The sequence below is a fragment of the Carcharodon carcharias genome, chromosome 1 (assembly GCF_017639515.1).
Source record: "Carcharodon carcharias isolate sCarCar2 chromosome 1, sCarCar2.pri, whole genome shotgun sequence".
NCBI lineage: Eukaryota > Metazoa > Chordata > Chondrichthyes > Lamniformes > Lamnidae > Carcharodon > Carcharodon carcharias.
The window spans coordinates 226,516,564-226,533,703 of NC_054467.1; the positions used below are offsets into that span (position 1 = coordinate 226,516,564).

Here is a 17,140-nt window from a genome sequence, read left to right on the forward strand (position 1 = left end):
GGCAAGGTTAACGTTGAAAGGATGTTTCGTATCGTGGGTGAGTCCAGAACTAGGGGGCACTGTTTTAAAATTAGGGGTCGTCCTTTTAGGACAGAGGTGAGGAGAGCTTTTTTTCTCTCAGAGGGTTGTATGACTTTGGAATTCTCTGCCTCAGAAGGTGGTGGAGGTGGGTGTCATTGAATATTTTTAAAGCAGAGGTAGATAGATTCTTGTTAGGCAAGGGAATCAAAGGTTATCGGGGTCAGATGGGAATGTGGAAATCGAAACACAAGATCAGCCATGATCTTATTGAATGGTGGAGCTGCCTGAATGGTCTACTCCTGTTTCTATTTCTTATGTAGAAACTTATTCCATTACAAAAACAGAATTACCTGGAAAAACTCAGCAGGTCTGGCAGCATCGGCGGAGAAGAAAAGAGTTGACGTTTCGAGTCCTCATGACCCTTCGACAGAACTTGAGTTCGAGTCCAGGAAAGAGCTGAAATATAAGCTGGTTTAAGGTGTGTGTGGGGGGGGCGGAGAGATAGAGAGACAGAGGTGGAGGGGGTTGGTGTGGTTGTAGGGACAAACAAGCAGTGATAGAAGCAGATCATCAAAAGATGTCAACGACAGTAGTACAATAGAACACATAGGTGTTAAAGTTAAAGTTGGTGATATTATCTAAACGAATGTGCTAATTAAGAATGGATGGTAGGGCACTCAAGGTATAGCTCTAGTGGGTTTTTTTTTTAATAATGGAAATAGGTGGGAAAAGGAAAATCTTTATAATTTATTGGAAAAAAAAAGAAGGGGGAAACAGAAAGGGGGTGGGGATGGGGGAGGGAGCTAACGACCTAAAGTTGTTGAATTCAATATTCAGTTATTCCATTGCTCGCCACTGAGATCCTTCACTTTAATAAGCAATGTCCCAACTCAAATAAAAATAACACCACGTGGATGAATGACAACCCACTGCGCTCTTTGCCCCACTGCGCGGCGGTGGAGTTAAGGCAGGCATTAGGACCCAGAGGAATCCAATTGCCTCCGTGTGTTTTTTGGGGTCAGGGAGTTAAGCGGCTGAAAGGAATATTGTCAGTCAGAGCCGGCAGATCGCGTTCAAGACAGCAGTGCTTGCCGAACCTGCCGGCAGGGGTTAGGGCAAGGCTGCTCGAGCGACAAGTGATTTCGGGGCAGTGTTGGCGCACAGAGGCTTGGCATTTAACTTCAACATGAGAGAGCCGCGCTTCAGGGATAACTTCTGGGTGAGTGGCTGGAACTTGTGTGGGAGCAAAGGGAGGGAGGTCTGTCCAGAGGCTGTTAACGCGGTGGCCCCATGAGTGAAGAGGGGTGCGGGGACACCCCAGTATTTCTCACCTATTTGCAGGGGCTTGAAGGAACGTTTTTACTCGACAGTTTCCGTATATCTGTGGTCTGTAGGTGTGTAGCACGAGTGTGTTTTATTTTCCCCCTCCGAAGGTCAGAAAGAGCAGCTTCATCCTTGGGGTTGGTACATCCTGCCGAGGTGTCGTTTCGTTCTGTGATTCCATTTAATCAGCACCTAAGACGATTGCCTCTTTTTTTTTGGAATGAATCCACGGGCTGTTCTTGCTCACTGTGGCGAAAAATATAATGCTGCAGATGCTGGAAATCCGAGGCAAAAAAAAAACCCGAAGCCACCTAGCTCAGGTGTGAAGTTTAGCGCCTCAAAGGTAACCCCCTCCCCAAGATGCTGCCCGACTAGTCAAATGCTTTCAACATTTTATTCTTTAATTGTAGATTCCACTGAATGACAACTGTTCGATCGTCACTTGTTTGTTTGTAAATAGTAGGATGTAGGTAGTGTAAATTTGATTTTTTTTAAACTGCAGGATGTGGGGGCGATCTGTCAAAAGGTATATTTAGGATTGGTGTCTGGAAGATGTTTTTTTTAACTGAGCATGTTGCCCAATACGAGAAAGGGCAATTACGAAAGTAAAATACTGTTGATACTGGGAACCTGAAATAAAAAAGAACAGGGAAAATGCAGGAAATACTCAGACTGGCAGTAACTGTGGAGGAACAGAGTTAATGACCCTTTGCCATAGCTGATGTAAGGGCAGCTGCTTGACTACTGAATATTTCCAGCATTTTCCTGGTTTATTATGAGGTCACTAGGTTATACTGGAAAAAATGTAAGGCTCCAGTTCAAATAAAAGAGTTGGGTGCTGTGACAAGCAGAGATTTTTCTCCAATTGTTCCTTCTGAGCAGATTCACGGAGGCAAAAACCTCAAATTAGCAAGTACCCTAAAGCCGAGGTGGGAGGAACTGGAGGTTGAACCTGCTGAAATGTGCTTCCTCCTCCATATAAATTGTAATTTAATGTGCCTCTGGAACGTGCCTTGTGTCAGTGTTGGGTTATCTTAAATTGAAGGTTTCACTATGAGGAAATATTTGTGAAATGGCTCCAAGACAGGGTGTGGTAAGAGCAAATCTAGAGTACTGTGTACAGTTTGGTTTTCATATTCAAGAAAAGATATAAATACATTAGAAGCAGTTCAGAGAAAGTTCACTTGACTGATTTTTGGGTTGGGGGGTTGTTATCTTATGAGGAAAGGTTGGATAGACTGAGCCTGTATCCATTGGAGTTTAGAAGAATGAGAGGTGACCTTATTGAAACATAAGATCCTGAGGGGACTTGACAGGGTGGATGCTGAAAGATGTTTTCCCTTGTGAGAGAGACTAGAAATAGGGGACACAGTTTAAAAATAAAGGGTCTCCCATTTAAGATGGAGATGAAAATAAATTTTTTCTGAGGGTTGTGAATCTTTGGAACTCTCTTCTCCAGAGAACATCGGAGGCAGGGTCATTGAAAACTTTTAAGGCAGAGGTAGATAGATTCTCGACTAACAAGGGAATCAAAGCTTGTTAGGGGCAGATAGAATGTGGAGTTGAGGTCACAGTTAGATCAGCCATAATCTTATTGAATGGTGGAGCAGGGCTTGAGTGGCTGAATAGCTTACTTCTGCTCCTCGTGTCTTCAGCCCAACCATCTTCAGCTGCTTCATCAATGACTTTCCTTCCGTCATAAGGTCAGAAGTGGGATGTTCGCTGATGATTGCATAATGTTCAGCACCACTCGTGACTCCAGATACTGAATAGTCCGTGTCCAAATGCAGCAAGACCTGGGCAATATCCCGGCTTGGGCTGACAAGTGGCAAGTAACATTCGTGCCACACAAGTGTCAGGCAATGACCATCTTCAACAAGGGAGAATCCAACCATCACTCCTTGATGTTCAATGGCATTACCATCACTGAATCCCTCACGATCAACATTTTGGGGGTTACCATTGACCAGAAACTGAACTGGACTAGCCATATAAATACTGTGGCTACAAGAGCAGGTCAGAGGCTAGGAATCGTGCAACGAGAAACTCACTTCCTGACTCCCCAAAGCCCGTCCACCACCTACAAGGCACAAGTCAGGAATAAGATGGAATACTCCCCACTTGCCTGGATGTCCACAACAACCAAGAAGCTTGACACTATCCAGGACAAAGCAGCCTGCTTGATTGGCACCACATCCACAAACATTCACTCCCTTGGCCACTGATGCACAGTAGCAGCAGTGTGTACCATCTACAAGATGCACTGCAGAAATTTACCAAGGCTCCTTCCAAACTCACAACCACTACCATCTAGAAGGACAAGGGCAGCAGATAGATGGGAACACCACCGCCTAGAAGTTCCTATCCAAGTCATTCACCATCCTGACTTGGAAATGTATCGCTGCTCCTTCACTGTCACTGGGTCAAAATCCTGGAATTCCCTTCCTAACAGCACGGTGGGTGCTATACCACATGGACTGCAGCGGTTCAAAAAGGCAGCTCACCACCACCTTCTCAAGGGCAGCTAGGGATGGGCAATAAATGCTGTCCTAGCCAGTGAAGCCCACATGCCCTGAATGAATAAAAAATATTTGTATGCTCCTATGTTTGTAAGACTGTAAACCTTCCAGATGCATTCAGTTTTCTATGGTGAAAGGGACAGTACTATGATGAAGAGACTTTCTTCTGCTCATCAAAGCAGATAGGTGCTATGACGAAACTTGCAATTCAGTGACAACACCACTGTATATCTTCAAGTTAGAAAACTGTATTCAGGGAATTTATGTTATGGGAGATAAAATGTCCACTGCAGATCAAAATTTTAACAGCAATTGAAGTGTTGTTGTCTTAGGGATGTTGTGTTGGGAATCAATTTTAAATCTGTGAAAGCCCTGCCCACCCACACCATCACACTACCACACCTTTTGTTCCTCTTTTTACCGTTCTTGATATTTCTAGACTGAGCAGCATTGTTTTCAAATCTGTCCTTATCTTTGTAATCTGTCCCAGCTCCACAACCCTCTGGAATATCTGTGCTCACCTAATTCTAGACTCCTGAACATCACCGATTTCAATCGGTCCACCATTGGTAGCTATGCCTTCAGCTGCCTAGGCACAGCAGCCCCCACTCCAGACCTCCCCAAAACCTCTCCGCTTCCCCACCTCACTTTCCTCCTTTAAGGTGCTCCTTCAAAATTACTTGTTTGAACAAGCTTTTGGTCATCTGACCTAACATCTTTTGTGGCTCCGTGCCAAACTTTGCTTTAGGATGCTCCTGTGAAGCATCTCAATTGGCGGTGGTTTGGGATTGTTATGTTAAAGCTGCTATATAAATTGTTGCTGTGATTGGTAATGCCCTCAACCTATGGCTGCTTCCAAATGAAAACGTGGTGCGGATCGGCTCTGGGTTTTTCCCTGTCAGTCATGGTATCATGGCGGGACACATTGCTCAAAACCATTCTTGGGGGAGTTCAGCTACAATATCAGGTCATTGACAGCTCAGTATATGCTGTCCTTTTATCTCTGGAATCTATCTTTTAGGTTAGCCTAGTTGAATCCAATGATAATTTTAGTAGATGCATTCAGAGTCTTCAGCAAAATCTAGCCTGGGAAGCATTGAATTTAATTTTAATATGGTAGCAGGTGACACTTTCAGAGTATCCCCTCCTTAAACATACAGAATTATCAGATGTGCCATAGAGGGCACTTTTTGAGGTTGGGTTAAAATCAATTGTTATTGCAATTTAGTGGAGAAGATCGACTTTATTTCTGGGATGGGAGGTTATCTTACGAAGAGAGGTTGGACAGGCTGGGCCTGATTCCATTGGAGTTTAGAAGAATGAGAGGTGATCTTATTGAAACATATATGATCCTGAGGGGACTTGAAGGGTGGATGCTGAAAGGATGTTTCCCCTTTTGGGAAGGACTAGAACTAGGGGACACAGTTTAAAAAAGGTAATCATTTGGTAGTACAGAACTTGGGTATTGCTGAAATAAGAGACCTTTTTGTCAAAGCTTTTCACCAGGACAATTTGCAAGAATACCAAATGTAAAGGGAACAACAGTTTATGCTCTGAGAAGAGAGTGCTGACTAGTTGGCAAGTGGACTCTGGTTGGTAGAGGCATTCCACGGAGAATGCACAGTTGATGGTAACTGACAGTTAACTGCCAATCACTGTTTGAAATTTAAAATAGGAAACTTGACTCTGGTCAAGGCATTGCCCTGAGGAATGACCCAGCAAATGGCTGCCATTTATTTTGTTTAGCTGAAGTAGGTGCAATGTGTGTACATGTTCTTTCTGTCTGCAAATAACAGGGCCCTGTGTATTAATTTATGTAGCTTCCAGTGCACACACATGCGGCACAGTATGAGCCCAACTGACAAACTTAAATTGGTTTCTGTCATAATTCTTATCACACTGAGGATTACTTAGCAAATGTTGGCCAATCGCGAATCACGTCTAATGTTGGACACTGTTTTGAGTTTTGCCAGCATGGACTCGTTGGGTACAGTCTGTACCTTGCCAGTCTTTGGACATATGGCCTAGATACCTAGCATCACACTGGCACTGAAATTCATATACCACATTACTCATTTGTTGATAGGCAGACCGTCATTATGGCTTGACGGCAGCATTCACTTACTGGCAAATACCACTTGTATTGCGACTGTGTAGTAGCAGTGTGAAGCAGCTAGCTTCACCTGTTGCTCAAATTTTTGAGTTAGATTACCCTAGAAGGGCAAGGTGAGGTAGCCTGGGCACTTTTCAGGGCTGACAGTGAGGGCCTTAGGCCAATTCATGAGTTTGCATGATGTACAGTGCAAAATTATCTGATCAGGGTAGCCAGCAAGGATGCCTCTGATGTGCCCTATTTCGCATCAAGCTTGCATGATGAGCAAATGGCTCAGGCCCTATTTATGAGGTTGCCAAAAAGGCACGTGGAACTGTAAGAATCCCAACACGTATAATGACCAGTGAAGGTATGCTTGCGGTAAACCCTGATAGAGAGCCCCCTAGCAGAGTTATCAACTAGTACATCAAGTAAAGGGCGTTCATTTGACTGCTCCGTTTCAAAGGTGAATTTGAACGCAGGATGGAGCACATTAAGACATGTATGGAAATTATTACATGCAGCTGCAGATTTAAATATAGCAAACGTATCATCCACATCTCCGAAATGCGCGAGGGATAGGAGGTTAGGTGTCATTCCATTGAAGACAGGTTTCTCATGGAACCCAACAAAGTTGTTTGCAAGAACTGGGCCGAGAGGCGATTCCATGACAACACCATCTATTTAGGCATACATAGTGTCATTAAAACTGAGCTCAACTGCCCAAGTTGCCGAGTTCATAAGTTTAGTGAATACTGATTCATGTAGTGTGGCGCGTTTGCGTGTACTGTAAGTCATATATATTAATACACAGGGCCCTGTTCTTTGCAAACAGGAAGAACATGTACACACATGGCACCTATTTCAGCTAAACAAAATAGGTGACAGCCATTTGCTGGTTCATTCCTCTGAGCAATGCCTTGACCAGTCAGAGTCAAGATACCTGGTTTAAATTTCAAACAATGCTTGCCAGTTAACTGTCTGTCTCCATCAACTGGTACATTCTCCGTGGCAATGCATCCAGCAATCGGAGTCCACTTGCCAACTAATCAGCACTCTCTCTTCTCATATTGGAAAAATTGTTGTTCCCTTTACATTTGGTATTCTTGCGAAATATCCTGATGAATGCACGACCACAAAGCTTTGACAAAAATATATATTTTTTCAGCAATACCCAAGTTTAAAAATAATGGGTTTACGATTCTAAGATGGAGTTGAGAAGAAATTTTTTCTCTGAGGGTCGTGAGTCTTTGGAACTCTCTTCCCCAGAGAGCGGTGGAGGCAGGGTCATTGAATATTTTTAAGGCTGAGGTCGATAGTTTCTTGACTAACAAGGTTGTCAAAGGTTATTGGTAGGAGGCGTAATGTGGAGTTGGGGCCAGCATCAGATCAGCCATGATCTTATTGAATGGTGGAGCAGGCTCGAGGGGCAGATTGGCTTCTTTTCCTAATTCATATGTTTGTATGTTCTGCTTCGTGTGATTCTTGACCAGTAAATTCTATACTATTGTTTTTTTCATTTTTGTAAAAATAAATCTGTTTAAGTGGTATTGTGATCTTTAATCTTGAGCAGACTTATAGAGCACATTAAGGTAATGTCCCAGTAGAAAATATTTATCCAGATTGTTACTGGAAATTAAATCTACTATGGGACCTGGGGTCAAAAGGCAAGTCCAGGATAAATATCAGGAAGCACTTCACACAAAAAGAGAGGGAGAACTTTATAAAGTTTCTTTTCACAACCTCAAGGCATTCCAAACTACTCTACAGCTCATTAAGTACTTTTTTGTTGAAACGGTCACTATTGTATTGTAGGAAAATGCAGCAGTCAATTAGCCGACAGCAGGGTCCCACAAGCAGCCAAAAGCTAATGACCAAATAAATTATTTTTAGTCTCGTTGGTCGAGGAATCAAATTTGAGTATTTGCATTAAGATAAAAGCAAAATACTGCGGATGCTGGAAATCTGAAACAAAAACAAAAATACCTGGACAAACTCAGCAGGTCTGACAGTATCTGTGGAGAGGAATACAGTTGACGTTTCGAGTCTGTATGACTCTTCATCAGAACTGATGAAGAGTCATACGGACTTGAAACGTCAACTGTATTCCTCTCCACAGATACTATCAGACCTGCTGAGTTTTTCCAGGTGTTTTTGTTGCGAAATTACATGCTCTCCTTTGAATAGTGTCGTGGAATCTTTTATTTTGGTCTGAGCAGGAAGACGGAGCCTTGCCTTAATGTCCCATCCAGAAGGTATCACCATATCAATTAGACTTCAACTCTAAGTTCTGAAAGTTCTGAGCTCATTGTGACGAAAGGCCTGTTTGTGACCCTGTCTTCCCATGTTCCTTCCTAATCTTTGTTTGAGAATTGAAGGTTTATGCACAGTGGGAGTGTGAGGATAGGGGGAGGCGTGGTATCAATGGGTGGCAGGCAGTGATAGGTGCTGAAATGATTTCACTCTTCACGGAAGAACAGATCAGGAAATGAACATTGCTCAGTGGCCGCGTTGGGCCAGTGGTGCTAACTGGTCATCTATCCATCCTATGGCCAAGGAGTGGATGTGCTTAAAGGAAGGTGGGGGGAAAATATACAATACAGCACATGCCCAAAAAACAATCATTGGTTGCAGAATACTTTAGGATGTCTTAAGGGCACAATGAGGTGTTATATAAATATAATTTTGTTTGTTTGTCCTACAGAGTTGGAAAGGAATAAGGCAAAAATGATAATGGTTGACTTTCTGACTGGTGGGACTGTTCCTGACAGTGGGGTTTAGGGATCGAGAATTGGGTGTCCGGTATTCTTACCTGGTTCCCTCTAACAACTTCCCTACCCCACCTCATGATTTTCTGATCAGGCTTAATACTCTCATAATTTGTTCCTGTATCTCCTGCGGGAGAACTTCATTTCACATGCATCCAGCAAGCAAATGAGCAGCCTTTTGAGGAGCTCTGAGATATATCCTGACCTTTCAGTGGACCCATCGCCAAGTATTGCTTTGGCCCATTCACAGCAGCATTAAAAGTAATCTGTATGCAGAAAGCAGCAGATAAAAGGACACAGGCTTTTTATTTAGTTGGATTTTTTGAAACTGCTTTTGTATCGTAGTGAAGCTGATGTAAATAAAGTGCTTCCAAGAGTGCAGAGGAACAAGAAGAACCTTGAACAAGAGGAGATCTGTAAAGTGGCCTGCAAAGTAGACCAACTTTCACACTACTCCAGGAACCAATAATTCCAAGCTGCAGAGTTAAATACTACATTTTTTTAAATAAACAATGCAACAAACTTTCATTTATATGTTAAAGCCTCAGGGTGTCCTTAGAACACCTTAAAGTACTCTGACTGCAAGCTACTGTTTGGCAGGTCAATGTGAAATTAATGCTGGAGTTTGTGTTCAGGATGGCCCAAGAGCATTATTTCATGCTCCAACTAGTGTAACAAAAAAGAATGTATTTGCTGACATCAGCAGAAAGAAAATCTCTAGACAAAGTAGTAAGAAAGCAACTCGACAAGTTCCCTTTGTACTCGTGATGTGCGCTTAATGTTATTTCCTTTGAAGTTTCTTTTGGTAGTGTGAGGATTTTTAAAATGTATTCATTTACAGGACTTGGGCATCGCTGGCTAGGCCAGCATTTATTGCCCATCCCTAATTGCCCTTGAGAAGGTGGTGGTGAGCTGCCTTCTTGAACTGCTGCAGTCCATGTGGTGTAGGTACATCCACAGTGCTGTTAGGGAGGGAGTTCCAGGATTTTGACCCAGTGAAAGTGAAGGAATGGCGATATATTTCCAAGTCAGAATGGTATGTGGCTGGGGGAGGGGAACTTGCAGGTGGTGGTGTTCCTATGCATCTGTTGCTTTTGTCCTTCTAGGTGGTAGAGGTTGTGTGTTTGGAAGGTGCTGTCTAGGGAGCCCTGGTGAGTTGCTGCAGTGCATCTTGTAGATGCTACACACTGCTGCCACTGTGTGTTAGGGTTGGAGGGAGTGAATGTTTGTGGAAAGTGGTGGATGGGGTTCTGATAGGTCAGATGAACTAGGGTGGTCGGAGGTTTGGTTGGAGCATAAACAACAGCACAGACTGGTTGGGCTGAGTGACCTATTTCTGTGCTGTAGATTGAATGTAGTGGCATATATTTTGTGTGCCCTACATCCTAATCTTGTGATCCTTCTCAGGGCTTTCTAAGTGACCAGAATAAAAGTGATGGCTGCTTCTGGGGAACTGCTTGGGGCTGAAGTTGCCTGAGTGTAAAGGCATGTTCATTGCACCCTCCTATTCATCATGTGGTAATGGCAGGTATTTCATCCTGGATAATGTTGTCAGGTTTGCAGTTTTCATTTGCGTTTGAAGTTAGGCCTTCTAAATAGTTAGAACAGCGTTGGTATGGAGTACCACTGAGCACTCTGGATGCCAACCATGTGGGATTGGTGCATTAAGGATTAGGAACCATCCTGTGCCTTATTTCTCCCAGAATAACTGCTGCTTCAGGAAACCTTAGTGTTCTGACATGCTATTGCTGCAATGCAATGTTATACAAGTTGTAACGCTTATGCAACAATGTCTAGGCCAAAGGTGCACTTAGCTTTTAAGCAGTGCCAGATATTGCATCCAAAATAGTAAGCTCTGTCACACTCCAAATATGTGCCAGAGGCTCACCCCTCAATGAGGAAAATGTGACAGTTCTGGGAAGGTATTGCAAAAAGCCAGAGTTCCTTCCATTGAGGGTCACTGACAGTCCAGAGTGCGTCACTGAGAGTGACGCTGGGGTCGGAGTGTGTCGCATGGAGACCACTTTGTGAGTTGGACAATATTAAACAAATGGGATGCTTTAAGATTAGTCTATGGAAGAAGTATACAATTATTAGAATTTGGGCTAATTTTAGTTAGGAACAACGTGAAGACTATTAAATTAGCTGAAACATCATCAAATTTGATTGAATGTATAGCAAGGAAACAGATCATTCAGCCTACCTAGACTGTGCTGGTGTTACTCCACACGAGTTTTCCCCCATCCTATTTCCCTCATCTCAGCATTTCAGCGTATCCCTCTGCTTGCTTTCCTATTGTGATCATCTAGTTTCCTTTTGAAAACATCTAAGCTATTTGCATCAACCACTTCCTGTGCTAGTGAGTTCCACATTCTAACCACTATCTGAGTAAAAGAATTTCTCCTTATTTCCTTATTGTTTTTATTAGTAGCTTTCTTATCAAACCAGGGGCCATAAATATATTCTCTCAGAAGTGGAAACATTCTCTACATATCTAATCTGTCTGACCCATTCATAATGACTTCTATCAGGTCACCTTGAAGTTTTCTCTTTTCTAAAGAAAACTACTAGACCTGTTTGATGTTTTCCAATAGCTGTAATCTTCCGGTTCTTGTAAAAAAGAGAATGTTTGTGCGTACTCCAGTATTTTTATGCCCCTTTTATAATATGGAAACTAGAAGTGTGCACATTACTGATTGCAAAATTAACATAACTTCAGTACGTTTGATTTCCATACCCTAAGTACGAACATATGAATTAGGAGCAGGAGTAGGCCATTCAACCCCTCCAACATGCTGTAAGATCATGGCTGGTCTGATTGTGGCCTCAACTCCACGTTCCACCTACCCCGATAACCTTAGATTCTTGACTAACAATGGAGTCAATCTACCTCTCCCTTAAAACAATTCACTGACCCTGCCTCCACTGCTCTCTGGGGAAGAGAGTTCCAAAGACTCATGGCCCTCTGAGAGGGAAAAATTCTTCTCATCTCCGTCTTAATTAGGAGACCCCATATTTTTAAACTGTGTTCCCTAGTTCTAGTCTTTCCCACAAGGGGAAACACCCTTTCAGCATCCACCCTGTCAAGTCTCCTCAGGATCTTGTATGTTTCAATAAGATCACCTCTCATTCTTCTAAACTCCAATGGATACAGGTCCAGCCTCTCCAACCTTTCCTCATAAGATAACCCCCTGTCCCCACCTCCTGTCCCAGGTATCGTCTGAGTGAACCTTCTCTGAACTGCCTATAATGCATTTATATCCTTTTTTAAATAAGGAGACCAGAACTCTACACAGTATTCCAGATGTGGTCTCACCAACACCTTTGCAACAGTGGCAAGGCATCCCTACTTTTATATTCCATTTCTCTTGCAATAAATGACTAAATTCCATTTGCCTTCCTAATCACTCGCAGTACCTGCATACTAATTTTTTGAGATTCATGGACCAGGACACCCAGATCTCTCTGTACCTCAGGGTACATCTCTCTCCAATTAAATAATATGCTGCCTTTCTATTCTTCCTGCCAACGTGAACACATTCACATTTTCCCACGTTGTACTCCATCGACCAAATTTTTGCTTGCTCACTTAACCTCTCTATTTCCATTTGTAGGCTCCTTATGTCCTCCTCATAACTTCCTTTCCTACCTATCTTTGTGTTATTAGCAAATTTAGCAACCATACATTTGGTCCTTTCAGCCAAGTCATTAATATAAGTTATAAATAGTTGGGGGTCTCAGCAATGATCCTTGTGGCACTCCACTCATCACATCTTGCGAACCCAAAAAAGACTCATTTATGCCTACTCTCTGTTTCCTTTTAGCTAGCCAATTCCCTATCCATGCTAATACGTTGCCCCTACATCATGGGCTCTTATTTTGCCTGGTAACCTTTGATGTGGCCCCCTGCCTTCTGGAAATCTAAGTAAAGCACACGCACAATCTACGTTGCTTGTTACTTCCTCAAATAACTCCAATAAATTAGACAAACATGATTTCCTTTCCACAGAAATAAATCTCAGTGCTTTGTATCTTAGATTCCTTTGCTGCCTTGCAATGGTGCTTTTCATGATTTGTCCACTTGTATCCCTAGATCCCTTTGCTCTTCTACCCCATTCAATTTTTAAAAAATTTTCTGAGAGGTTTCTGGTTTTTTTCCAAAGGCCATCGCCTCACATTTTTCTCTGTTAAAGTTCATTTGCTACTTAACTGTCCAGGCTGCAAGTTTTCTACCGCCTGCTTTTATTTTGTTGCTTTCTTCTTTAGTGTTAGCTAGATCTATCAGCTTGTAACTTTTGTAACTTTTGCTATTCAGTTTCTTATTCCTAAATTCAAATTATTCATGTAAATTATGAATAACAATGGTCCCTGCACTGATCCTTGTGAAGGACCACTTTCTACCAATCTGAGTAACTTTAATTTAGCCAATTTTATCCAATCAAAATACAATGTGTCTTGTTTCATGGCGACTGAATTAAATTTATTTTTATTATGGAGGGTTCCAGGTTTTTTATTAGTGTTTGGCACTCTCTGAAGATATGACTCAATGAATATAACACTGTAGGCTTACATGTATGTTAGTGCCATGAGTGAGATCTGCTGATCAGCACATTCTTTATCAGCATTCTTTCAAATTGCATGTCTAAATGACTCTCAACTTGGCAGGAATGGTTGACAGGCAAGCTTTTTAACAAAAAATGATGTCAGCTTTTAGAAATATAAATCTGCACCACCTGATTAACCTATGGCTAATTATATAGAAAGAAAGTTGGTGGAGTGATGGCAAGAAATTTTTTTGGGGTAGGTTTAAGTGCTATTTGATATTGAAGAGAATGTGAGATTCTGAAGGTAATCGAGAGCATGGACTGACTGGCTATTACAGGGCTAGTAGCAATGATCAGCAACATGTTGCAAGCAGGGCCTTATCCTCTGCAGTTTTAAGCAAACCAAACCTGCTGTGGTTGTCTGGATAAATATTTTTAAAAAACCTCGCCTCAGCGTTATAAGAGTAAATAGGCATTTGCAGAAGAGATTATGTAATTTTTGAAGCAGATCATTGTGTTGGAGTTGCCAGTTAGGGCAAAATTGTATTCTAACTCGTGTCTGTGTTTTTAGTTTGTTTGAACTAGTTTTTGTGTCAGTAATGCCCGTTGCGGAAGAGAGCATTTGCCCTGGAGCTGCTCATTGTTTTGTGGTACTGGGAGAATGTGATGCCACACCTATTGTTTCAAATAAAATAGGTAAAGGTGAAGCAAAGGAGACAATTGTGTGCTAGCCTAGGCTTTTAAACGTATGTCACTGTCTACTTAGTTCTCTGTTATTAACATGCAGTCAAGCCTAAAAAATTTCCTGCCCAAACAGAGCTGAAGAATTATAGAGAGTCTCACTCAGCTGTAGACCTTGGCTTTGTGCAAAATGGGTGGCAGTGAATTGGCAGCTCAATGTAAAACAAGCTTCTGACTTGTTATCTCCTGATTAACACTAACACATCAAGCCAAGATGTTCACCAGAGTCTGAGAACAAGTCTAGGAATGTCAATCCCTGGGACGGGCAATCTGGAAGTAGTATAAATATCATTTATCAATTTTTGTCCATTTAAAAAAAAACTAGTATTTACCTGCTCTGACAATGGTATGGGGATGGGATGTATTTTAACAGGCAAGAACAGGGGGGGTTGGGCATACACTTAACATGGGGAAACTTGAAGCACGTTCGCAACCCAGCCCTAATGCACTGACTGTGTGCCTGTTTAACTGAGGCCTGTTTGGCTGCGTGCGAGTAACTAGCTCACTGAAGCCTGCACTATCATGAGTGATTAATTAAGACACGAATTAACCTCATAACTGCATGCAAACACATCGAATTTAATGCCTCCAGAACGGGTTTCACGGAGTTCAGGAAACTTGTCGGTGAAAAAGGGATGCACATTGGATACAATTCATGGGGGTCTTTAAGCTCTAGGCTTTCTGTTGTCACTAGCTGCTCAGTTCTTACAGTTGCTTTGTCAGTCCCTTCTGGCAAATGTTTAGCATAGGCCTTGCCAGCATAAGATTTTGGAGAAGTTTGGATGCTATCAAACAGAGGAGCAGCATGAAGGGAAATCCAATGAATGTTTATCACACTACATCAAGAGAAAGCGATGATGTGCTGTGGTGGGATGAAGGAGGTGGAGAGGAGAGAGGGGCCAAGCTCAAAAAAAGGCTCTACCTACATCAACGAGTGTGCAGACAGAGGCACAACTTCCTTAACCTCAGGGAAGAGTAGTGTCTCTGCAAGCTGAATTTTGTTTTATTCATTCATGGGAAGTGGGTTTCATTGGCAGTGGCCAGCATATGTTGCCCAGCCCTTAATTGCCCTTGGGGAGGTGATGGTGAGCCAATGCCTTGTACCACTACAGTCCATCTGATGTAGGCACACCCACAGTGCTGTTTGCTGGCGTGTTCCTGGATTTTGACCCCCCAGTGATGATGACAGCATGGTGGTATGTTTCCAGGTCAGGATGGTGCACGGATTCATTTGAGGACCTTGCTTAAACCTCCATGAAGGTGGCCCCTCTCTCCTTATGGCCATCTTCGTAATTCCCTGCACTATCCATCTGCTAGCATTGAGTCGGGCCCCTTCATCCTCTCTGCTGTTGTGGAGAGTGTGCATGGCATGTCTTTCAGTACCTGGCTTAGTTGTTGTTTCAGCACCAGCATTCTCCTTCTCAATGATAGCCCATAGGGGTTCAACATCTGAGTCCAGCTGAGCAGAATTTGGAGAGGTTTGCAGGTTCAATCGAGGTATTCAAAAAGGTATTGGATTGCTATCCGAAAAGAGAGAATGTGCAAAGTTACAGGGATAAGGCAGGGCAGTGGGACTAGATAGAGTACTCTTTCAGAGAGCCAGTGCAGACCCAATGGGTCAAATGGCCTCCTACACTATAAAGATTCTGTGATACTGTGATATGACCTGCCTCGAAATTACAATGGGGCCAACGTGTCCTCTAATAGTGCGGAGCCACTCGGGTGCTTTAAAGATTATGAGCTGTTCCCAGGGAATGTGCTGCACTATTGGATCTACAGGTTTTTAATGTCCTGTATTATTCTGTCACCCGTTATGTATCCGTGGTTGCCAGATACATCCCCATGCCCTAAAGCAGTGACTTCAGAAACAAATTTTCTGGCTCTGTCTGACTGTAGTGTCATCAATGTATAGATTCACTTACCGTGCACAAAGGCCAAAAGAGCCAATCACCTGGCAGTTGTGAGCATCAATTACCTCACCACATAGACCCAGTTGTACGTTTGATGGCCAAATAGCATTCTTGGGTGCTGAACCAGTACCTATGTAAAGAAATGTGAGTTGTGGTATTGACCAGCCAGCTGCCCAACGTAAATGTTGCAACTCTCATCAGTTAAAATTTTGAAAGGTTCTTGGGCTGGTAATCACATCTAAGCTATATTGCAATAAATAAGTTGTGAAATGTCTGCAAAGAACGTGAGAATGTTCAGGAAAGGTTTAATCTTGCATTTCAGCATTAGCAGCTGTAGTGCTCTACAATGTCTATTATTATGCCACATTGAACATGTTTAACAGGTTGTAGGTAAAATTCACCTATTGGTTCTGGACTCCATATAGTACAAAGTAATCCTGAGCATTGAATCTGATGAGACTGGCTACTCTGTCTAGTGTAAATGGTCTGCTCTGTTATGGTTCATTTTTTGTCATTCACTCACTGGATGTGGTATCACGGGCAAGGCCAGCATTTATTGTCCACCCCTAAATCTCTGTCTTCAACTTTATCGTGACGCACCTGACCAGTTTCCTACCCGCTCTTCAACATGATCACATCTGAGATGATGGTGGGCTCAGTGGTTTGATTTTGGCTTGATGGATCAGCTGCCTGCCATCTTTGTATGTTGGTATGTCTTTAGCTATGATGCGGTATAAGGGTTGGATTGAAGCACGTTACAAAGCACTAGATATTGGCTAAACACCTGTCAAGGAATTTGAAATTAATCCAACAGGAAGGATCTAGACTATCCAGATTATTAAATTTCCCGTACAATAGACAGTGAAATTTGGCTGCTTTGAAACATATCTTTGAAAGCTATCAGATTTATAAAGGAGTGCCAGAAATAACAGGAAGCAGAAAATTTTCACTGTACAAGCGCCTTTTTCTAGCCTTCATCTAATATTTATCTCAAAATTAGAAAGAAGTCTACTATACTTCTGGTTTCCAAATCTTAGTCCTAACATTGCCTTGGGGGCCAACAACAACTTTTTTTATACAGCATCTTTAATGTAGTAAAATGTCCTGAGAGGCTTCATGGTAGCATTATCAAACAAAAGTTGGCACGAAGCCACATATATTGGGACAGATGAGGAAAAACTCAGTCAAAGAGGTAGGTATTATGGACTATCTTAAAGGAGGA

General features: G+C 42.5%; 1 protein-coding gene across 1 annotated transcript in view; it reads left to right on the forward strand.

Moving 5' to 3' along the window:
- The first annotated feature begins 1,049 nt into the window (after nucleotides 1-1,049).
- Nucleotides 1,050-17,140, forward strand: part of pstpip2 (proline-serine-threonine phosphatase interacting protein 2) — a 133,716-nt gene continuing 117,625 nt past the window's right edge. Inside the window, exon 1 of the mRNA XM_041199672.1 lies at nucleotides 1,050-1,240. Within this exon, the coding sequence (XP_041055606.1) occupies nucleotides 1,208-1,240 (33 nt within the window). The 5' untranslated portion in view covers nucleotides 1,050-1,207. The remainder of the gene's footprint in view (nucleotides 1,241-17,140) is intronic.